Below are 24,328 nucleotides of genomic sequence, written 5' to 3'. Positions count from 1 at the left end.
GTTTGGCTTCAGAAAGACCTTTCTGCCTGACCCTCAGCAAGTTGTGTTTCATAAACCTAACCTAGTTGTGTTGCCTAAACCTAACCAGTATTTGTGTTACCTAAACCTAACCAATAGGCCTAGTTGTGTTACCTAAACCTAACCAATTGTTGTGTTACCTAAACCTAACCAGTAGTTGTGTTGCTTATAGTTTATAACAATCTCAACAATCTCATAGCGGACTCATCACCTTCAGGCAGAACGTGCGTTCCCTTGTGCACAACGCGCGTTCCCGCGCCACTAGGGGATGACTCAATGAATCCCCGACAGCCTGCCGCGCAATCACGTGTTTTCTCAGAAAGATAGAAAGAGAAACGAAAGCCCGACTTCTTTCAGTTGCCATCCACACGCAGCAGTTTAACTCATCTCAGTAAACGAGCAATAACAGTCGGTAGAAAGTAAAATGAGCAGGCAGCATTCAGAGGAGAAGAGCTATGATCCGGGAGACACCACTCTTAAATTTGTCAACAGACCAGATGACTTAGACCCGCTTCGTAAGTGACCATCAAATTAACCAAATTAACCAAGCGTGTTGTTTTTAATTCAAGGCATCCACAACCCGTAATGCTTTTATTTTGAAGCCTCGATCAGGCTCATCGATTGATTGCATTGACTAGTGCGTGTGTCTCCCTCCACTCAGCACCTGAGGACGGAGACGAGCAGCTCAGAGCGGAGATGTCTTGCGGTCACGCCGTCACGCCAGAGTCTCTGACTGGGTGGTGTCGCAGTTTGCTGGACCAGGTAGCCATATTATTCACGTTGATTCCACAGCTTTGTTGAATACTCGATTCAGATTGTTACGAGCCTTCAGCGGTCTGCATAACAGACCACCAATATGATTAACTGACCGTTGCAGATGCTATTTACAAAAGAGACTGGCCTTTCATTTTGAGCAAAAGCAATAAACCCGTACATTGGTGTTGGGGTCTTGCATCGGCCTGTTGGGGTATATTTGGTGACAATGACTGGCTGTACATTATTCCTTAATTATTTAACAGTGACTTGACCGGACCAGTTTCACTATTGTGTAGACGATCTGTAATTGGTAGATAGGCGTGGCCCCTGGGTCCCCCTATTAAACCGTAGCTACAAGAAACCAACTTTATTGAAATTAATATGGCCAGAACAGGAGCAAGACCAAAAAAGTAACGTTTTGTCGTGTGTTCTTGCTCCGCAGGGCCAGTACACATTTAAGTGCCCTGCACTCACGGTGGCCATGGAGCTGTGTGATGCCGAGTGGCCCTATACAGAGGTCCGCCGGCTGGCGGCTCTGACACAAGAAGAGATGCTGGACTTTGAAATGAAATTGGGCCGTCTAGCTGCTACACGGTTTTGTGACTTTAAAGCAGTAAGTGGCCTTATTATGCGTCCAGAGAAAGGAAAAACTAGACAAAATGTCAGCTATTTCATGGCCACCCTTTTGTCTTCATCCCAAACAGTGCCCTGGCTGCAAAACCTACGTGGAAAGAGAGGCTTTAGACAATCTCTGTTTCCACTGCACTATCTGTAAAGAAAGCAACAAGCCCACCAAGCAGTTCTGCTGGCAGTGTCTGAAGCCCTGGAAGGGGAGGGCGCCCCGCAGCGACCGCTGTGACAACGACGACTGCTCAGACAAGGATCTGGAGCTGCTGAAAGGGTGTAACACCATCACGCTGTCCCAGGTGGCGGGGGTGGGGCCCTGCCCTTCCATTCGGGCCTGCCCCACCTGTGGCTTAAAGGTGGAGCACGACAAGACCGGCTGCAAGAACATCCTGTGCCCACGCTGCAAGGTGGAGTTCTGCTTTGTGTGTCTGAAGCTCACCAGGAAGTGCCTGAAGACCAGCTCCTATTTCATACCCTGCAGCAGCGGAATCGCACCGAGGCAGACCACCATGCCAATATGGAACAGAAAATAACACTGTTTGATTTATCATTCATGTTGTCGACACTATGCCTTATAAGATTGTTATGACAATAAAACATCTTTTTGGAATGGTATGGCGGCACACCACTGCTCATTATTATGTAAAATAATTAAAGTTATCATATTATACCAGCAGGTGTGAGCGACAAAACGGATTGTAATGGCTAATCACACTCGCACCTGGTGGTATAATATTTCCCCTTTAAGATACAACATTCCACTCTAGAAATGGCCTATTTAGAAGCCATAGTTTGAAGATAGCGAGCAAAGTAGAAGAGAATCAGTCCTATAAAGAAAGAGCCGTTCCACAACATTCCAGTGTACCTGAGTCACTCATGTTGTCAATAAGAAGCGAAACTCATTCTGCGTGCCACCATCTTTTCGGCCAGCAATCTCTGTTGACATGAACCTCCACTAGTAGGTCCAACCTCCACTATTGGTACTATAAGAGGCATGATCATCTACAGAATAATGCCAGAGGCAAGGCTAAAGACCAAAAGGCATGTCTTGCATAGTTTGTTTGAATGGAGGACGCTGGATTGTTACGTAGCTGTTTAGTTTCACTTTCGGTATGTACTTGAATGAGGCGGGCACACAACAGTTTATACACGTAGGGATTAAATTATATTCTTTCACTTCCGACTGAAGAAGAGACTGTTGCATTCACTTAGTGAAATACAATAAAAGATTGAAAGCACTAGTTTGTTGCTGGACTAATAGTGTAATTCTGCCATTCAGCAAACGTAACTTACTTTAAAACGTGTACACCAAAATTGTTCATCGGGGATTCAGTGACCCCTAGAGGATCCGCGATTGTATTTCAGGGGATCCGCAAATGTTTTTTCTACCATTATAGGTTTTGTTTTTGGCCATTGTTTCTACCACGCCACTTTTGGCGCCAAACGGTGCCGCTCGCCCTGCTCCTTTGGACCGACGGGAAAAGGCAGGGCCGGCACTCAGTAGTAGCCCTGAGCGCTGGTGTCACCAACAGGCTGCTCTTCATATAAGACACCGTCTCCGGTCGCAGATTCCTTTGTGACACAGGTGCCCAGTGGAGCATCATTCCGTTAGGGAGATCGGGGGTGGCGAAGGGAGAGCACGGTCCGCAGTTGGTGGGTGCGGACGGCACGCCTATCCGTTCCTACGGCACTAGGGCGGTGGACGTGTGCTTCGGAGGACAACGCTTTGCCTGACAACAATTTTGACGTCGCAGCTGTCACATTTCCCCTCCTTGGCACAGATTTTCTGTGCGTCCATAACCTGTTGGTGGACGTGGGGAACAGGCGCCTGGTCAACTCACAGACTTTCGCTTCCTTCGCCTGCACGCAGGGAGAGGCGGTTTACAGTGGCTTGTCCAACACGCTCACCGAAAGTGACCAGTACCTTCGGCTGCTCGCCGAATTCCCTGACCTTACTAAGCCCACCTTCTCCGAGCCCACGGTGAAGCACGGAGTGGAGCACCACATCGAGACCAATGGGCCTCCCCTCCACGCCAGAGTCAGGCGTCTCAACCCAGAGAAGCTGTCCGTCGCCAGGGCGGAGTTCGCGCACAAGGAGCAGGTGGGCATCGTTCTATGCTCTTCGTCTACTTGGATGACATGCTCATCGCGAGCACCACAGAAGAGGAGCACCTGTCCCACCTCCGCACCCTCTTCACACGGCTCAGCCAACATGGGCTGATTGTCAATCCGGCAAAGTGTGAGTTCGGACGGGACACCCTTGACTTTCTCGGGCATCAGGTCTCCGCGGAGGGTGTGATCCCCCTCCCCTCGAAGGTTGAAGCTGTTGCTGCCTTCCCACGCCCCTGCACAGTCAGCGAGCTCAAGGGGTTCATCGGGATCGTGACTTTCTACTATCACTTCCTCCACCACATAGCTCACATCCTGCAACCGCTGTACGAGGCCCAGAAGGGCAAGGCTCTGAAGCAACCGGTCGACTGGCCGGCGGAATGTGGCAAGGCCTTACAGGACACCAAGGCGGCCCTGGCCCGCGTGGCCATGTTGGCCCACCTCTCACCCTCTGCGCCCACGGCTCTCACCACGGACGCATCAGACTTTGCCGTGGGGGAGGTGTACGAGCAGTGGGTTAGGGATGCCTGGCAGCCACTCGCAATCCTCAGCCGCCAGCTGTCTCCCAGAGAGCGCAAGTACAGCACCTTTGACAGAGATCTCCTTGTGCTGTGGCTCGCGGTCAGACACTTCCGTTTTTTACTGGAAGGCCTTGAGTTTACGGCCTACGTGGACCACAAGCCGCTCACACACGCCATGTCCAAGACAGCGGAGCCGTGGTCCGACCGCCAGCAGCGCCAACTCTCCGACATCTCCGCGTTCACCACAGACAACCAGCACGTGGCTGGGAAGTCCAAAGTGGTCTCGGATTGTCTCTCCAGGGTGGTGGTCGGTGCGGTCCAGCTGAACAACCTCATGGCTGTGGATCAGGCCGCCGACCCCTCTGTCTAAGCTCTAAAGTCGTCGAACACAGGGCTGCGCTTGGAGGAGGTGCTCTTCAGTGATACAGGGGCCAAGCTCCTGTGCGACATTTCCACGGGTCAGCCAAGGCCGGTAGTCCCCGCCAACTGGAGACGCCCCGTCTTCGTGGCGGTACACGGCTTTTCTTACCCAGGTAGGACACCGTCCTCACGGCTGGTGTCAGAGAAGTTAATCTGGCATGGGCTCAAGAGGGATGTGAGAGCCTGGGTCGACACTTGCACTGCCTGTCAACGCGCCAAGGTGCATCGCCATGTCAAGGCCCCCCTGGAACAGTTCTCGGTGCCCGAGCGGAGGTTCGACCATGTCAACGTGGGCCTGGTGGGACCCCTGCCCCCCTCGCACGGCTTCACCTACCTCTTTACCATGGTGGACAGGACGACGCGCAGGCCGGAGGCAGTCCTGCTCTCCTCAACGACAGCCCCCGACCTGGCCCGGGCGTTCATCGCGGTGTGGGTCTCCCGCTACGGAACTCCTGCTGACCTCTCCTCTGGCCGTGGCCCGCAGTTTACTTCAGAGCTGTGGGCGGCAGTGGCGGAGAATCTGGGGGTCAAGCTCCACCACACTACCGCCTACCACCCGCAGGCTAACCGACTTGTTGAGCGCTTTCATCGCTCCATGAAGGCCGCCCTTTGAGCCAGCCTCACGGACAGCAACTGGCTCGACAAACTGCTGGGGCTCAGGACAGCGCCCAAGGAGGACCTCCGGTCATCATCGGCCGAGCTGGTCATCCCCAAGTCGACGGAGCCCTGGTCCGCCTCCGCTCTGCCCCTCCCTGCTGGACGGCGCCAGGGCCTTCGCCCCGGTCCCGACCACGCGGCATGGCGTCCCTGCTTCGCGGGTGCCCCCGGAGCTGCTGTCAGCGGGTTACGTTTTCATCCGCCACGACAGGGGCATGATTTAGCGACAGGTCAGTTGGGGAAATTCCAAAGGTGTGGGACTTGACGTGCATAGGAATGCATTATAACCATTAACACCCTCAGGTGCTATATTGACAATGATACAACATGAGACGTATTGATAGAGTTCGATGGTAATTGACCAACTAAATACCTTTCTACGACTCAAGGAAGTGTGCCAGTTGATTCGCTACAGTTGAATTTTATCACCCGGATGTAGGTTACCAACCGGTTACCTAGCATGAATGTGTAAGTTATTAAAAGCATTGTTGCACATACTTGATGCCAGCTGCTAGCCATCTGCATTCTATTCTCCAAGCCATGTGCTTGCCAGGCTACCAACAATGCCTATGCTAGGCTACTAGCAATGTTTAGTAGCTAGGCTGCTACCTGTGTACGTGCTAGGCTGCTAGCCATGTCCATGCCATGCTGCTAGCCATGTCCATGCTATGCTGCTGGCCATGTCTATGCTGGGCTGCTAGCACTGTCCATGCTTATCCTAGCCATGTGCGTGCTAGGCTGCTAGCCATGTCTATGCTAGGCTGCTATTGCGATTCACCTCCAATTCATATCCACAGAGCGGCACGATGAGGCCCAGCCCCTTGGTCCCTAACGTCCATACTTCCTGCTGCCGTGGTGAAAGAAGGCCCCTCCCACTTAAGCCCCCTTCAAATCATCAGGGCAAAAGAGTCCTCAGGGCCAAATCACAGAGCTGGCATAGCAGGTAAGCACAGGTGTGGACCACAACATTAACATTGGGTGAGCAGGTGTCTCCATTATGTGTGTCAAAGCACCAGCAATGGTCAATGTGTGTCATGCTCGCTAGTGTGGTACACTCATACAGACCCCTTATTAGTGTTGTATGAGCGACACCTGTGTTTCAACAGCACAACAAAATATGTTGTCTGACCAAAGGCATGACTGACTGTCCGCCTCTGTGATCCCCAATGCCTTGGTGAAGCCATCTGTGTCAGCCTTACGCTTCTCAAAAACCAAAAGCAGTCTATCCAAGTGAGGGTCAAAGTAGACTGAATGTGTCAATGATTTCCTTAAAAATAAAAACAATTTACATCCAGTAAATTAATCAATATCACACAAGGGAGTGCGGCATCCAGATGCACACTGGATCCCCCTTACAGTTGGTACAGTCCTCTGATCTATCCATCACTCAACGGGGCGGACATCCCACGGGAGATGTCACTTGAGGGTCAATTTTGACAAGGTTGTAATGGAATTCCATATAACACCTGGTGTTAGAATAGGGGTCCTTTAAAATTGCTTGTGAAGATATATCTGATTTACCACTACATTTCGACCCTGGTCTGGAGCCATTTATCTAATTGTGTCTAATTGTCATTCATGTTCGTCACTGATTATCACTAACATTCAACGACACAATCAACAGAAAACATTTGCATACAACATTTTCACAGCCTCTGAGAACTGATGAGTCACAAATCAAACATCCACCAGCACGATGTTCAAAAAGCAGAGTGAGGCGGAGTTGTGTATTCCACTACAATGTAGATAGTTTGCAGTGGTGAAGATAGTCTGCAAAGTAGATCAACAACATTGTTTGATCACTTACGAGAAGCCATAGTTTGATGATGGCGTGCAAAGTAGATCAACAATATTGTTTGATCACTTACGAGAAGCCATAGTTTAATGTTGTGCAATGAGCCATTACACATTCATTCCAGTGTACCTGAGCCACTCACGTTGTCCAGAAGAACAAAAACCTCATTCTGTGTGCCACCATGTTTAAGGCCAGCCATCTCTTTTGACATTAACCTCCACTAGTAGGTGAGAGTAGCCTCCATCACATTATCAAAAATTCATTTTTTATAATTATTGATACTATAAGAGGCATGATAATCTAGAGAATAATGCAACAGGCAAGGCTAAAGACCAAAATACATGTCTTGCATTGTTTGTTTGAATGGAGGCTGCATTGTAAACATAGCTGTTTAGTTTCACTTTTGGTATGTGACTTGAATGAGACGGGCACACAACAGTTTATACACGTAGGGATTAAATGATATTCTTTCACTTCTGACTGAAGACAAGTCTGTTGTGTTCACTTAGTGAAATACAATAAAAGATTCAAAGCACTATGCTAATCTAACACAAATATAAAATGTTCAGATTATCTTGGAATTGCGTGGTTCCATTCTCACCCAACCTTTTAAAATATGATTTTTAACCACGGAAGTAAATTCAACCTAAGACACTTCAACCTCTCCAGACTTCTTCACTTGGTCAATTTTTAACGGTTAACCTTCGTTCAAACTTGTTACAAATCAACACACTCGTATCTTAAACTGTATCTAAACTAGATACAGTTGAATATTTTAGATAGCATTTAATTCTTTATCAGAATCACAGTTTAAGTATAATTCCATACCCGCTTAGAATATTACCATTTGGTCTCAATGACGTTGAGGCTGAGCGCCCCGTCCCCCCGTGACTTCCACTGATCCCCCCCCGGATGTAGCCTGTCACTGAAGGGACTGCCTAACAGTTCCTAACGAAATCCTAACAACTCCTAACAAAGTCCTAACAAGTCCTAACAGTTCCTAACAAATTCCTAACAAGTCCTAACAGTTCCTTACAAAGTCCTAACAGTTCCTAACAAAGTCCTAACAGTTCCTAACAAAGTCCTAACAAGTCCTAACAGTTCCTAACAAATTCCTAACAAGTCCTAACAGTTCCTAACAAGTCCTAACAGTTCCTAACAAAGTCCTAACAAGATCTTAACAGGCACGGATGCTCCTACCTAGTGGGGCAACAGAGCCAATCAGATCCTGAGAAATCTCTGGGTTGACAGACATTACCCGGATTGGTTAGTGACGGGTGCCATTCAACACCTTCTGGTTGCCGTGCAATGCTCGCTGCTGATTGGACGACTACAGTGTTGTGAACTTACTCTGCAACTATTGACTCAATTGTCGGGTACAGGTATAGCGATTTATAGCGTATCCCAGGACATTCCCAGTCTGACTTTTCAATACAATAATCTGGTGTCAAACATGGCCACCAACGTCTTAATTCTCCGTCTTCCGTTTCCAGTTTATGCATTGATTTTCATGATAAATGCAAAGTTCGTTTGGATGGATACAAATAAATTCAATACCTAATGAAATTAATATGATTGGTCATGGTTGTAATATTATAATAATAATCAATGTAGATTGTCTTTTTCTTTTTCAAGTATTTAACCTTTATGTCACACCTATTGTGTTTGTAGCTGCGATGGCCGAGTGGTTAAGGCGTTGGACTTGAAATCCAATGGGATCTTCCCGCGCAGGTTCGAACCCTGCTCGCAGCGTGGAATCACATTTTTCCTGAATGGTGACGTCTTGACAATAACGAATTTTATTACATTGCTTCAAGTGATCAGGGTGTTAACACGTGTAGCGTGTAAACACGTGTATGCGACTTACAATTCAGTCCAATTAAGTAATGTAATACTACGCGATAGGCGATAGGTTGATCAAATTCTTTTTACATTTACTTTTACGTTTGTGTTCTTCATTTGGGCATTTTGGAGTAGGCCTATATCTTGACTCACATACAGCCTATTAATAAAGCACGTATCCAAACTTTCACTCTGGGTCGCTCACGAGCCACAAAAGGCAACGCTGGGATTCGAACCCAGGATCTCCTGTTTACTAGACAGGCGCTTTAACCATCTAAGCCACGTCGCCGGTGACACCATTCGAATCTGTTTCTTTTATCAATTCGGTACAGGGATATAATTGAACAAGAAAATGGATTTTGTATTGGTATTTATTACGATATCACTGGGGGAAATAGTATGGCTAAAAAATAGGGCTGAGGCTGTGGCTCACATTGCCGCACGATCTGCTAAACGACACTGGACTGCACCTTCATCACGTCGCCACACGGTGGAGCTGTGGGACCAGTAATAACACAGGATTAACAGTGTTGCCAGATTGGGCTAGATTTCCCGCCCAATCTGTGAGGGCCCATACTTCAATAGTACATTTTATGAATAAAAGCTTTACGTTTCTTTACTATTTTCACATTGTTCGCTTTTTTGGTTGAATTAATTGCATTTAGCTAAATTGTTGACTTTTTTTGGCCGAAGATATCGCTGAAAAAGATCGGTTGTCCTCTTCTCTCGCTTCTTTATTCGTCTTACTCTCCATTATTCGGGTCATTCGGTACATCGATGTAAATCGTACGCCTACTGAAACCGCCTACTTTCTGCGCAATGCAAGACAGTGAACGCGCAGCACGGTTGGCGGTAGGATTGTCTCCCGTTCTGGCCCTCGAGTTGGTGGTGGAGGAGGAGATGGCCTCGGTTCGAGTCTGCCGGGGCAAACCGGAAAAAGCTTTCAAATTACTTTCACAGCTTGAAGGGAATACACTATCAGTTACACACACACACACTGACTCATTTAACCATTTCTTCATCTGACTTTCATTTTCCATGATTTATTCCTTCCTACTGATCTTAAAACCACAACTTCCCCTTCTCCATGGGCATCACATCAGTCACCTCGAATGACAGCCTGGAGAAACATTTTCTAACGTTTTGTCATTGGAATTTATTATTACTGAGGCCAGTCAGAGCTTATCTGGCGCTGCCCTGGCCGACGATATGAGGGGGACTGATGTCCATGTAGTTCCTCTACCTATCCCCACCCACATCTAGCCAAAAAAAAGACATTTATCCTGTTTATTTTCATTGGCAAATCAATGATGAACGGGGGTTGACTCTGTTTAATATCTTAATATCACTTTTAACGCGTTTGGTTTGGTTTTGAAGTTGTCCGTCAAAGTTGGAATCAGTTTAAGTTAACGCAGGTTTTAACCGACCCATGTACTCAGCATCTTCAAAGACTAGTGATACGTAGTGCATGTCGGGAAAGAATGTGTGTACGTGTGTGTGTGTGTGTGTGTGTGTGTGTGTGTGTGTGTGTGTGTGTGTGTGTGTGTGTGTGTGTGTTGCGCCGTGCATACATGTGTGTGATGCCGGGAAGACCGCATTGCAAAGAATGCTGCGCATGTATTGCGCAAGCCGCCTGCACGCTCCTTTGACTCCGAATAAGGCAACCAGGCTGAGTGGAGCCAGCCATAGCGTCCTGCAGTATCAGGCCTTTCTGATGTCGCTGTGCTCGACATCGGTCCCAAGCTGCTGAGTCACCACCACAGCCTCACCCTGAGCGGGGAAGTTCGACATGAACCCAATTCGATTGGAAAAACGACAAAAACATAGATTGAGTGAACCTTTTAAAAAACGCTTTTTTTTTTCTTTTTTTTTTTTGTTCTTTCAGTTGTGTGTATGTGTGTGTGTGTGTGTGTGTGTGTGTGTGTGTGTGTATGTGCGTGAGTGTTTGTGCGCCTGTGTGTTAATACATTAGTGTTTGTCTGTGTGTGTGTTTTCCCGTGTGTATTAGACTGTGTGTGTGTGTGTGTGTGTTTGTAAACAAATGGCAGGAGAGTAGTATAACAGGAGGAGGAGGAGGTGGAGGTAGAGATGGAGGAGGAGAGGGAGGAGGAGGAGGAGGAGGAGGAGGAGGAGGAGAGCATGTGGGAGTTGAGAGTGACAGTTATCATTTGTTTCCGACCACAAGCCAACTAACTGTTCTTGACCAGTCAGAACAGTTACGACCTAATGGTCATGACTGGGATTGGACCACATATGGTGCTTTGCGCTATTTCAGGTCAAACTCGTGGAAGAGCTGATTGGCCGATGAGTCGGGGTGTTGAGAAGGGAGAGACACAGAGGGGTGTTGGATGAAAGGTAGAGGAGTCTGGGGGTCACCAGCGCCTTATCTAAAAAATGCCTCCAAACTATGAGAGATGTTACTTAGAGGTTGAATATGGATCGGAAAAAAAACTGATTTATATTCAAGAAGTACATTCTATACATATTATAACAATGTTTATTTTCATCAAAAGTAAAGAGAGATGTTGCAATTCATTTGCAACATCTCCCCCCCCCATCATCCAAACACCTAGCCTGGCTTTTGCCAGACCAAGCTAATCGTAGATCACAAGAGGCGTGATCAACGGACCTAGTTCAACTGACTCTGTAGGCGATTGGCTGCTTGCCGTCGCTTCCCTGTCGTCATTGTTTTAAACCAGCCAATAGCGCGCCAGGGGGAAAAGCCAGCTTGGTGATTGGCTCCCGCAAAAACGTATCGGAAGCAGAAAGAAATGTTTTGCTCTTCTCCAGACCCTTGTGCAGGGCGGACTCAATTCGCCGGAAGAATGGGCGGGGCTACCCAGGCTACCAAACACCACCTCTAATTGCAAACAGAGCGATGGCGGGAAAACCTTCGGAGGGCAGACCCCCCCTCCCCCCGTGGGATCCCGTTGGGGAAGATGACGACAGTGGAGGCAGGGTGGGAACAAGGGGTCTCTGTCTCCCGGTAGACGCAGTATTTTTCCGTAGGAGGACGGCGTCAGCGGCAGACCCAGCCCGGTCATAGTAGTGGTGGTGTGAGATGGTGGTCACATGCTCTCGGTTTACAGCCAGATGTGCCAGGGTGGAGTCGGCCCCGGTGCCATGCATCAGACAGACAGACAGACAGACTGATGCAGAGTCAACTTTCAAAAAGTGTGTAAACAGACTCTGTGGTGAGTTTATTAGAAGGGTGACAGTTTGGCCGTCTCTCTCTCTCTCTCTCTCTCTCTCTCTCTCTCTCTCTCTCTCTCTCTCTCTCTCTCTCTCTCTCTCTGTTCTTCCACAGTGATTCGGGCCCAATGTTAATCCTACCTCCTATGATTTCAAACTTGTGTAACTTTTTTTTTGACCCAATGTTATGTTGTGTCTGACATTGGAATGAAAAGTGCGCACCATCAAATCTCTTCAGATTGAATTGTGTGCAGGGAATTGGCAGGGTAAATAGTGGTTGTGTGTGCATATGTGTCACTTATGCAGATAAAGGCATACTGGGAAAGACTAGAGAGACCTAGAGAGAGAGAGAGAGAGAGAGAGAGAGAGAGAGAGAGACATGCACTATCTTGTCAGCAGCCATGTTTTTTAACATTTAGTTTCCTCCTGTTTTTTTCCATGAAAAGTTTACATGATATCCTAATGACCGATTATTGCATTTAAAAAGAACATGATTGATATGATATATTTTAGAACACACACACACACACACACACACACACACACACAGTGACTCAGGCAGTGAGTCACGCACACACAGGTATGATTGAGGTGAAAGAATCAGAGCGATCCAGATGCAGAGATAATGAAGACAATTCAGACTAACAACAAGACTGAAGCTACTCACACGAAGGCTTGGGCCGTAAACCGACCAGCTAGCCCCGCCCCCTGCCTCAGGCGCAAGCCTCACAATTTACCTTTTCAATCCCAGACGAGGGACTCGTGTGTCACGGCAGGAAGTATGCGACAGTTACAAAGAGATTAAAGCACTACAAATAAATACCTAAAAAACAATTGCATTCACTGATCCCTCCTTGAGGGGGACATCCACGACGAGATAAAACCAGTCATGGCTCATCGGCCCCGGACCGGCAGGAAGTGACGACGCACACGTTTCCCCCTCCGCTCCTCTGATAAGGAGTCTCTCCTCTCATCAACAACAGCAGACGCCTGCAGACTCTCCGCACCGTAGCCTACAGACAGAGCGCAGAACCGGCCGTTTGGTCGCATGTCAACGCGGCCATATTGGAGAGGTCAAGGCCTGCCGTATCAAACACAGGTCCGGGGAGGTGGAACCTGGCCTACCCAATATGGCGGTGCCGCCGACGTATATCAGCACTGCGTCGAGGAGACAATGCGCCGTCTATTCCTATGTCCTTATTCCTGTGTCCTCATTCCTATGTCCTTGATCCTGTGTCCTTATTTCTGCACACCTGAACTGTAGGGATCGTCAGGCAGTTGGGCCACACCTGGGCACAAATAGGCACCCAAAGGTGTGTTTTTGTTGTTGGTCGGCCATGTTCTCTTCCTTTTTAACCCAGGTTTGTGGTTAAAATGAAGTGAATGTTTGATCCACTTTCTGTGAGGTTCTGCTCGGTGGAGGTTCAGTCTGAGCACTGGGAGTGCTGGTGCCTTCTCACCTGTGTATCGGTGAGCTGTTCTGAGTCACGTCCTGACTAACACACACCGATTAAACCATTATTTTGTCTGCCTGCTGACTCTCGGATGGAGGCTGGGTTGCTCCCAGGAGGTTTTCATCAGGTTTTATCTGATGTGTATGGTTTTGTAGTGTCATGGCAACAACGAGCGCAGGCAGGCCATCGCCACACGCTGTGGGCAGGACCTCTGAGACAGAGAGTCTCAAGGTGTGAGGGTCCAGTGCAGGTATCAGCGTGCAGGATGGTCAGAGAGAGAGTGTGTGTGTGTGTGTGTGTGTGTGTGTGTGTGTGTGTGTGTGTGTGTGTGTGTGTGTGTGCGCGCCCAGGGTGCGATTTGCCGGTGGGGATGGTGGGGATTATCCCCCCCTCTGGTTTACACGTCCTACCCTCTGCTGAATTATTTTTATCCTCGGTGGGGATAAAAATTATCCCCCCCACCCAAAGTATTTTCACCATTACATCGTAATAATTAACAACCAAAATACACAGGGTCCGTCTTCATTTTGAAACATTTTAAAATGTTTCTCAAAATTATCCCCCCCTCTGGTTTTTTCACAAATCGCACCCTGCGCGCGCCAGTCTGAGCGCACAGTGACTCAAGTGTGTGTGCGTGTGTGTGTGTGTGTGTGTGTGTGCACGCTCGTTCATGCAAACAAGTGCGTGTTCGGAAGTCTGAACGCGCAAACAGTGACTCAGTGTGTTTGTGTACGTCTGGCTGTTCTCGCGCGTACGTGTAACTGTGCTTATGCCTCTGCATGTGCATGTGTCTGGCCTGTGTGCGTGCATGCGAACGAGTGCGTGTGCGCTAGTCTGAGCGCCAGGGCTGGCGGAGTTCCCGTCCTCACCCAGTTACTCACTCTTCGACCGCAACGCTGCCGCTCAAGCGCCGCTTCCGGCTCGCCACGCGGCCACGCGCCCGGCCGCGTCCCGGCATTAGCCAACCAAAGACCAAAGAGGTAAGGTCATCACCAGTGTCGTGCGGCCCCGGTCGTCTAGACTAGACTGGGAAAGCATGGCGACGATGTTTGACAGGAAGATGATATTGTGTTAACACCAGTTGAAACACAAACACCCCCTTTATGGGTAAATCCCGAATCAAGCAGCGAGGGACTGATTACGCACACACATTAACTAGTAACTAACTAGTTCAGATCTACATACAGAAGAATATTTCTATATTAAGTAAATATATAAACATACATATCTATATATCTATACATATATATCTATATCTATCTATTTATCTATCTATATATATATATATATATATATATATAGATGTATAGATATTTACTATAAAAATATATTTTTATGACTAAATTGTTACATTCATGATGTGTAGGCCTACGTGACTGAATTCTTTGTTGTCGAAGCACCAGAACTTCCGAGAAACTGCAGGAATACATGTCAATCACAGGTATTTTCACACCGGCCACATTATCCTGAAAGTGATTTTAAATCAACAGGGCCAGTGTGGATCATTTCCTCGGATGGAAATGATCCCATTACTGCACTCTGATAAGACATTCTTATTTCTCAACAATATTTACCAATTGTCTGTAAAAACACATTCTTTGAATACTTCCTCAAAGTCGTCCTGGTGACCTATACTTTAGAATTGTGAGTTCTAAAGTAAACTGATAAATCCTACACTGTTATTGTTACACAAATGATTGTTACATGATTAGATAGCCGAGGGCGTCTTCTTAAGATGCCTAATGAAACTTGTGTCTTAACGATTCCGTGGATATCTGTCTCCAACTCACTTCCTGTTTTCAATGACGCCATTCCTGTTGTCATGTGTGGTTCTTTATGGGAAGGGGGCTGACACAATCAGTAGAAATGAAACCAAATGGAAACTGTAGTTTCCATACACTAACCCTACCCTTGTATTATCTGTAGGGGTGAAACCTTTGTTCTGTGTGTTGTCCCCTCTCATGAGACACGTTTCTCTGGACATCAGAAGTTAGATGAGGAGTGGTGGTTTTTCACTAAGCATGCATCCCTTTTGATCTGAACCAAAACTGATTCTAGTTTATAATGATAATAATAAGGTGACTAAACTAACAATAAATGAATTAAGTGTGTCAATGGAATAAAGGTTTACTTGGATGGTGTTGGATCCTATCCGCAGCGTGTGTGTATGTGTGTGTGTGTGTATATATATCTATCTATATATAGATAGATGGATAGATATCCATCTATCTATGTATCGATCTATCGATCTATCTATAACAACTAGAAATGTATGTAACTATAAATAGTTTCTGCAGCATTGCGGTAAGCTGTCGGCCAGGACTACCCTTTAAGGGGTATTCTGTTGGTCAAAGAGTCACGAGCCATGGAAACTCCCCTCCAGCTCTCTGCTAGAACAATGCGGTGAGCCGACTCAGCACTTTCTTCTCTTTTCTATGGTTCTTGGGCAGCAAGTGTCATTTGTCATGTTGTGTGTGTGTGTGAGGACGACTGGGTGAGGCCGCCGCACCTGGCCCAGTCAGTCTGGACTCTGGGGCTGGTTGAGGCAGCCTCACCTGGCCCAGTCAGTCTGGACTCTGGGGCTGGTTGAGGCAGCCTCACCTGGCCCAGTCAGTCTGGACTCTGGGGCTGGTTGAGGCCGCCACACCTGTTGCACATTGAGTAATCAGTGTGCACAGGTTAGACCAGCCGTCTCCACACACACTCAGGTTGTCCCCTGCATGGCAGCGGAGCATTCGAAAGAAACAGTGTCATGTTTTTTTACTGCAACTTCTACAATAAACTGGATGTCTGGAACCACCGACTGTGCTGGTCTGGGGGAGCCCAAGAAGTGAGGGGGCGGCTGTAGTCTGGCCCTCGTCACAGTGTGTCCTGGTAATGAGACGCTCTCTGCGGTGCGTCCCGTGGAGCGAGTCGTCTGAGCCAGTGGGCTGAAGCATGCAGGGGCAGCTGGAAGACGAGGAAATAAGAGCGACAGATAAAGATCGGCCGAGTGCGTCTTTGGCCCACAAACAACGGGAGAATATCTCATGACGCGTTGCCCTGGCAACAACCTGTTGTCAATAACCCGGAGGAAACCCCCGTGCTCCGCATGCAGTGTGAGTAGATGGGGCTGCCTCTGGGTCAGGACCTTTGTCGAGGATGGAAGGAAACATTGGCTCATCTGCCGGGATAGGAGATGTTTACTATAAGGCAGGACGTATTCATAGCCAACTTGTTTTACTTACACACACACACAAGTAAGTAATTTATAGGGCTGAGTGGTACATTCACACTTATATACATGACAGGAACACACACACAATAACTGGAAAACGCACGTATACAATTACTGCGGTGGAAAACATGAAACTATCAATTAAAATCATATTTAAACTGTAGAATGTTGGTGTATTTTAGTGTCTCTCTGTGTTCACATTTATAGTCTAGAAACAGGCCAGTTCTTCTCACACTGATACAAGGTGTTATTTCCAACATTCCACCATTTGTTATGTCTCAGCAAGGATGGAACCAACCTGGTCGTCTGGGACATAACCAGGGCCACATACCTTATCAAGGCTGAGAGTGCTTCTGTTTTCACGTTATTCACGTTTCTTTGATATACGTAAATACTCGCCCCAACACGTTCGGTGAGAAGAGGGATCGACAGCCAAGGAACACGTCTCGAAACTGCTCCTCAAACGCGTACACTATAGATTGTTCAACCTGATTCTGTATCTCGCTGTATTACATCTTGGAATAAACCATCTATTCAACCCTCTTATCCAACCCGTCAAGTTGCTTTGATTACCACTTCAAGAATTACTACTACGACGACAATACACAACGCAGTCTAGTAACAGTTTAGAAATAAGCTGTAATCTAACAAAACCCAAGAGAGCAGCTCTAAATACTTGAAAACATCAAGATATAGAGATGAACGGACATTTCTTTTAGGGATACATATTGATAGCATAATATCTCTCTATTCTTCAGGGAGGCCGTGTCATTTCCCTTCTCTGTGTTAGTCCTGTTCTCACTCGGTTCTGTGGGTTTCCTTTCCTTTTAGGGTCGGGGGGGGGGGGTTGTTGAATTCCATGCTGGCGTGGGCCCATGAACCCCGTCGGAGGCAGTAATGCAACACGAATAACTGGGACCTGACAAATCATGACCTCATCCCAAACCCACAAAAATCCAGAACTCGTTAATTTTGTCCTAAAAAATAAGAGTTGGTGGTTTTTCTTTATGTTTCGTTGTTTTGTGTTTTGTTTGTTTGTCAGGACTTCAAACGGGAACAATAAGAGCTCAGACTGGGGCCGTGGTGTCATCGGTCTGAGGAGCTATTTTAAGAGCCTGGGAGTTAAGGAGGAGGAATAAGTCAGTCTCCTTTCCTGAATCCAGATGTTCCTCTTGTGAGTCGTGCGACAAGGAATGCTGGAAGCGGAGAACCGAAAACTTGTAATGTCCATCTGACACACACACAAACACACATGCATCCACGCACGTACGCACACACGCACGCACACACCTCTGAATAGGGGGAGCGGGAAGAATTGAAGGAAATAACTTCAAATCTTTTTTTTCTAAAGGTTGGGAGATAATAGTAGTAGTAGTTGTATGTGTGGTGGATGTAGTTAAACAATAATTACTGGCTGATTAATATGTGGCTGTTCGGTGGCTCAACCAGCCACTGCTCTCACCATGTAGGCAGGACACATTGAAGCGACGTGGGTTCGATTCCCGCAAAGGCTACATGCTGAAATGCATAGTTATAATAATCAAGAATCCAATGCATTAAGGTCACACACTGTGCACACACTTGTGAATCATTTAGGCCAGCTCTTCCTTTTTTCAATCACCAGGGTGAAATTACCTTTGACAAAGAGGTTACAACCTCCTGTGTGTGTGTGTGTGTGTGTCCACTTTCGTGGTAACTGAGAGGTTGTGTTCTTGTTCGCACATTGAGCATGGATGACTTGCCTCATTGCATTTACTGTGTGTGTGTGTGTGTGTAGAGAGAGAGTATAGGAGAAAGAAAAACATGGGCGAGATTGACTTTCCTCATGTGCTCTGCTCTCTCTCTCTCTCTCGCTCTCCCTGTCTCTCTCTCCAGAGATAGTGAATCAGGGTTTGAACATATGGAGAGTGACTTTCCTCAAGGCATGAAAGCATGCTTGCCCAGACCAGACACTGTCAGATGACCTCATCCTCAGTAATAACTTTCGTGTGTGTGTGTGTGTATGACTGTCATTTTGAGGAACTGGGAGGGGCCTCAGAGCTGGGCTATAAAACCAAGGAAAACAAACTGGATCAGAGTCAGAAGCTCTGAGGAACACAGCAGCAAACGGCCTCCCCAACAACCGCGGGATTCTCTCCTACAACCCAACCCACTCTTGGCCGCTGTTACATTTGCAACTCCAAGATTCAAGGAGCATTAAATTACACGATTACCAGGTGAGCATTTGGAAGCATGTTCCTAAGATAATTGAGTGTATTTATTCCAACTTTATTTCACATGTCTTATTCTCTGTATGCAGATGTTTTTCATGTTGCTAATTAAACAGACTCTTTGCCTGCATCACGGTGGGAAATAGGGTGAACACAGGTGTGTCTCATGATGTGAATTATGGGCACTGCCTACAGACCGATAATTAACTTGATAAACTACACCTGTGCCACCCCGACTACACCGATGGAGGCCTTGACCGTTTGTTAAGAGTATTGTACAGCATCTATCACTCGTAAATGTAAGCATGGCAAAATTATACAAAGCCATTTTTCTATAATAATTTATATTGAATATCACTAGTCCTTGATATGCATCATTTTTTTTTCTTTTCTTTTTGTTGTGTTACATAATCTCTTATCTAGAAGACTTTATTAAGGGTGTTTCGAAAGCCAAGATTAGGAAATGGAAAAACCACCCAATGTTGACTGTGCTTATTGTGGCTCAACACGACGCACTCCGGCCCAGTTATTCAGAGCCGGTGGGCCGACGGTGTGGACCGACTGTGTGTTCATCGTGTGGGTGGTAGATGAGAGGGAGGCTGGTTACACAACAGACCAGTGTGGCCCAACGCCCTCCCAGTAGACTTCTCAGCTACCTGTTACTAACGGTTTTCCAGAGGAAGCCCTGGGCTGACTCATGAGTGACTCACAGGCTGGCTTTCCATCGGTAGTTTCTATATCCAGTTATTAAATGTGAATTTGTGGTTAAAAAGCACATTTTATTCAGAAATAAAACCAGTCTGATTTGACTACACAAACCATTCATTGTTCCAGCAGATTGCTTTAAAGAGAAGTGTTGGTGCTCTGTGTGAATCCTAAACTGAGGCCTGTCGCTTCTCCTCCGCCACCCAGAATGCTTTGCGTGCGCGCCTTCCTCCTGGTGTCCCTGAGCGTGGCCGCGCTGTGCAGCCTGCAGGACAGACAGACGGACTTCGGCCTGAGGGTCTTCTCCCAGATGGCGGACGGGGCTGCAGCCTCCCGGGGGGAGAACCTGGCCTTCTCCCCCTACGGGGTGGCCTCCCTCCTGGGCATGGTCCAGCTGGGAGCAGGGGGATCCACTCGCAAGGCCCTGCGCTCCGCCATGGGCTTCTCTCTGCAAGGTAAATAATAATAATAATAATAATACATTTCGTTTATAGTGAGGTGGGTAAAGCCGTCGGCTGAGACACGAGAGCAGAGACAACAGGGTTAAGACATTAGCTCGTTGGTTTTGATATCGTTTGCCTTATACCATAGTTACCTATGTCATATTTGAGCCCGTCGTGATAGCAAACCTAAGTCTACTCTCCTAACGCTGATGATTCACTGCACCTCATTGGTTATATCCTAAGCCAATCAGAGTGCTTTTTACATTCCGTAATCACTATCTGCCTGAGTCATCGATTATATTTGACTCTATTCGCTAAACACAAGATTAACCTTAGAATATGACCTGGCCAATTATTATGCTATGAGGCTAATATTCAAACACACTTATTGTATGTTGTACGCCCTTAAAAACAGCATTGCGTAGCGTCTTATCCTAGCTATCTTTGTTGTCCACGGGGAATGGGTTAACCTAGCGACTCGGTTCTATGAACATCCCTGTCTAATATACGGCAGTACCCGTGCCATAGTGCCGTTTCTCGTCCTCCTGACTGATGTACTTGCTGTGAGTCGCTCTGGGTAAAAGCGTCCGCTGAACGCCCCCGAGGCTAACGCCGTGTCATCCCTCCAGAGCGCGGGACGAGCCGGCAGCAGCGGCGGCTGCAGCAGAGCCTCTCGGCGGCGGGCGGGCTGGAGGCCAGCAGCGCCGTGATGGTGGAGCGCCGGCTGGGCCTGGAGGTGCGGTTCCGCCACGCGCTGCTGAAGGCGTTCCGCGCGGTGCCGCACCAGGTGGACTTCAGCCGCACGGAGCAGGCCACGGACGTCATCAACGCCTGGGTGTCCGACCGCACCTCCGGTACGTCACGCACGGACAGACTGACGGGGCAGCGGCGTTCCCACGCTGATGCATTATGGGGGTTATACATGATATCTCCATGCTAGCTTTGCAGCTGCATACCTAGCATGGGTATGGTGGTACTTTTGAATCTACGCTGATGCATTATTGCGGGGAACTTCATTTATGTATGCTAGCTCCATGCTAGCTAGCATGTGCATGATAGTACTTTGTGATGATTTGTTACTCATTTCTATTTCATCGACGACTTGGTGTATACGCACACCTGATAAGCAAATGCTCATTGAGGCGGCCGCAGTAACTTTTAATCTTCGTTCTCACCCTATTTTGAACGTCAGCCCTTATGCTGTTGTCCTTCCGTCCCCCCAGGTATGATCCCCCAGTTCCTGGCTCCGGGCGCCCTGACGGACGAGACGCGCCTGGTGCTGCTCAATGCACTGCACTTCCAGGGGCTGTGGAAGGTTCCCTTTGACCCCAAGCTGACCCAGGAGAGGATGTTCCACTGCGCCAACGGCAGCAGCGTCCCCGTGGCCATGATGAGGCTCATCGCCGCCTTCCGCTACGGTAGGCTCCGCCTCCGATAGCTCAGCCTCCCTTAAGCCCGCCTCCCGCTACGATAGGCCCACCTCCGTTAGGCCCGCCTCCGCTACGGTAGGCTCCGCCTCCGTTAGGCCCACCTCCCGCTACGATAGGCCCACCTCGCCTAGACTCCGCCTCCATTAGGCCCGCCTCCGCTACGATAGACCCGCCTTCGGTAGCCCTGCCTCTGAGGTGCCGAGGGCGGCTCACACTGCCTAACTTTAATACGGAGACTGGTGGATTTAGCTTAAAGTTCGTTTTCACTGCGGACTAAATCGCAATTTTCCATTACATTTTATTAGCCTAGCTCTTAATCACAGGTACAGTCTCATAGAGTTTAAAAGGCCATATGTTTATGAAGCCCCCCAGATGGGCAAGAAAAGACGCAAGAAATCTTGAAGGAACGCATAGTGGGGGATCGCTCCTTCCAGGGATGGTCAGGAGTGCAACGCGGTCCATAATCAACGATTGGCAATCTGTAGTTGTAGAGCACGAATCCCTGAAGTATGAAACTAATCAAACTAAATGTATAGTAGCTTCTGTGTTGACAAGGCCACATATTGCCTCATAACTCGGTAATGTCTTGATACATTTCCTACTAAAGTGGTATCACAACGCGTGACGTTAACTCCATGGAAACGGTGTGAGCGGTCACTGAGTTCTTGGGGTTCCCTCCCTCTGAGCTCACCCTTAACCCCCCCCCTTTGGCCCACAGGTGAGTTTGTGTCGTCGGACGGCCTGGAGTACATGGTGATGGAGGTTCCCTATGAGGGCGACGCCCTCAGCATGTTCCTGGTGCAGCCCTTCGAGGCGGACGTTCCGGCAGGTGCGCTGACGGCCGAGCTGAGCAGCCAGAGGATCCGCCAGTGGAGCGCCGAGCTTAGGAGCGTGAAGAGGAGGCTGGCCCTGCCCAGGTGAGCGGCGCTGAGACCCCCTGCTGCTCTGAGACCCCCTGCGGCTCTGAGACCCCCTGCGGCTCTGGGCCTGGAGGCCGGGGACTTTAAGATGGATGGATCCTTTATTCGTCCGCTTGGGGAAACCCAGGAATCCAGTAGCTTAGTCAACAGACAGATCAGTAGACCAACAACAAGTCAATAAAAACTCAGCAATATTGTACGTAATTAAAATTGTATATTAGAAAAGAGCCAGCTGTAGATTGGGGAGATGCACGAATCCAGGCAAAAAAAACAGCTTTTCCTTGGTTTGCGTGCAAGGTTCATGATGTGTTGGTGTTGAATGTGTGGTTCTAATCTGAGGAGTCTTAATTAAGGGCTGAGATCCTAGGCTGCTCACAAGATACAAATATGCGTCCCACAGTGATGGGACTGTTTGAACCTGCCGGCTCCACCTCCGTTCATTAAACAAGCCACTTGGACGTGGTTTCAGTCGGACCCTGCAGTGAGCTCCTGACATGATGGTGTTGATATTAACGAGTGTTTTCTGCAGGTTCTCAATCGACTCTGAGGTGAACCTGAAGGCTGTTCTGACCAACATGGGCCTGGGAGAAATGTTCAACCTGGCAACGGCTGACTTCTCTCGCATCACCAGTAAGTGAAATAATAACTCCTACTCTCGTATGAGCTGTATTGAAGGAAAGGGAACAGAAACTGTGGTCTAAAGCTATCACTCCTCACCAATGTGGGGAGGGCGACCGTTATGGGATGGATATTGAACCTGTGTTCTCTCTTCTTTCAGCTGATGAGAGGCTGTCTGTCTCTGCCGTTCTTCAGAGGGTGAAGATTGAGGTGAACGAGGAGGGAACCAAAGCGGCTGCAGCATCAGGTAAACTCACACCCGGAGGGATTATGAACATGAACGCACACAAACGCATGAACATACACGCATGAACACACACAAACACACTTTAACCTGTTTCTGTGTCCGCTCTTCATAGGAGCGATCATGTTCTCTCGTATGGGTGTGGAGGAGATCGCGCTGGACACGCCCTTCCTCTTCCTCATCCAGCACAAGGCTACAGGTGAGGAGCCAATCAGATGAGCTGTTTTCCCTAAGCTCACTCACTCACTCACTCACTCAATCACTCACTCCTCCATGCGGCATGGTGTAATGGTTCAGATTCTGGGTCTGGTAGGTTGGACCATGTCCAGGACTTGAATATCTCCTCCTGACCCAAACGGCGTTCATCTTGCAGGTGCCGTTCTGTTCATGGGCCAGGTGAACCAGCCAGCGCCGTACTAAAGGACCACCGCCACCAGCATCAGCAGCATGGCCATGAGACCGAAGCACTGATACCTACTGGTCCCATCATCACAACTTTGCTACTGACCCTGACCATAATGACCATATCGTTTATTTTTGTATTTTGCAATAAGATCAACTCCTGCTTGTATGATGTCTAGTTAGAGTGAATGATGAGGACTCTCAGCCCAACACAAACACTACGAAGAGATTTTATTTTAAATAAATGGATTGACTTTATATTTTAGGTAGTGAGCATGAATGCAACGAGGGATTTATATGAAGGAATAGACACATAATTAAACGTTTGCGCTTTAAATGAGAGTGCAGCTCAGGGTGCACTTAGATTTAAGTCTTAATCTCAAATCTGGCAACTTTCGCATCAATTACTGCTACTCTTGTGTTTATGTGCATATTTTTTTTATTTTACAGTGTCGATCGTAATGTATATTTTTATGAGTGCTTTTACTAATGCAAAGTGTCAGCTCTATTTTGAAATATTTATATATTTATTAAACTCCAAACATTTTTACGAAAGGTGTCTGCGACTCTCCGGGGTGAATGGACACACACACACCAACACACACTGACTATGCATTCGCGACATGCAAATGAGCGCAGACTTTCTGAAAACGGTTCGTTCCGCCCAGGAGGACAGCGGGTGGTTTACTGTAAGACCACCCCTAGAGTTTACCTTAGGGGTTACCATGGTTACCACATCCTTTACCGT

At 47.9% G+C, this 24,328-nt stretch overlaps 2 protein-coding genes across 2 annotated transcripts; both read left to right on the top strand.

The window, feature by feature from the left end:
• The first annotated feature begins 353 nt into the window (after positions 1–353).
• Positions 354–2,016, top strand: LOC307091400 (uncharacterized protein). Its single transcript, XM_079758366.1, has 4 exons — positions 354–533; positions 680–780; positions 1,217–1,387; positions 1,479–2,016. Exons 1-4 carry the CDS (start codon positions 443–445, stop codon positions 1,932–1,934), a joined length of 819 nt encoding a protein of 272 aa, XP_079614492.1. The 5' UTR covers positions 354–442; the 3' UTR covers positions 1,935–2,016.
• Positions 2,017–17,805: 15,789 nt separating this feature from the next.
• Positions 17,806–23,836, top strand: serpine1 (serpin peptidase inhibitor, clade E (nexin, plasminogen activator inhibitor type 1), member 1). Its single transcript, XM_079757569.1, has 9 exons — positions 17,806–18,824; positions 19,731–19,978; positions 20,596–20,820; positions 21,190–21,384; positions 22,115–22,313; positions 22,846–22,946; positions 23,095–23,181; positions 23,294–23,377; positions 23,552–23,836. Exons 2-9 carry the CDS (start codon positions 19,732–19,734, stop codon positions 23,596–23,598), a joined length of 1,185 nt encoding a protein of 394 aa, XP_079613695.1. The 5' UTR covers positions 17,806–18,824; position 19,731; the 3' UTR covers positions 23,599–23,836.
• The last annotated feature ends 492 nt before the right edge of the window (positions 23,837–24,328 follow it).

The sequence above is a fragment of the Pollachius pollachius genome, assembly GCF_949987615.1.
Source record: "Pollachius pollachius genome assembly, chromosome: 20".
Classification (NCBI taxonomy): Eukaryota; Metazoa; Chordata; class Actinopteri; order Gadiformes; family Gadidae; genus Pollachius; species Pollachius pollachius.
This window is presented reverse-complemented; position numbering and strand designations above follow the sequence as displayed.

Bases quoted from the DNA above. Each gene is read 5' to 3' on its own strand.
- LOC307091400 (XM_079758366.1), top strand. From the start codon at position 443: ATGAGCAGGCAGCATTCAGAGGAGAAGAGCTATGATCCGGGAGACACC. The intron at 781-1,216 runs GTAGCCATATTA...CTTGCTCCGCAG, and splicing joins GTCGCAGTTTGCTGGACCAG to GGCCAGTACACATTTAAGTG. The intron at 1,388-1,478 runs GTAAGTGGCCTT...CATCCCAAACAG, and splicing joins GGTTTTGTGACTTTAAAGCA to TGCCCTGGCTGCAAAACCTA.
- serpine1 (XM_079757569.1), top strand. From the start codon at position 19,732: ATGCTTTGCGTGCGCGCCTTCCTCCTGGTGTCCCTGAGCGTGGCCGCG. The intron at 19,979-20,595 runs GTAAATAATAAT...TCATCCCTCCAG, and splicing joins CATGGGCTTCTCTCTGCAAG to AGCGCGGGACGAGCCGGCAG. The intron at 22,947-23,094 runs GTAAGTGAAATA...CTCTTCTTTCAG, and splicing joins TGACTTCTCTCGCATCACCA to CTGATGAGAGGCTGTCTGTC.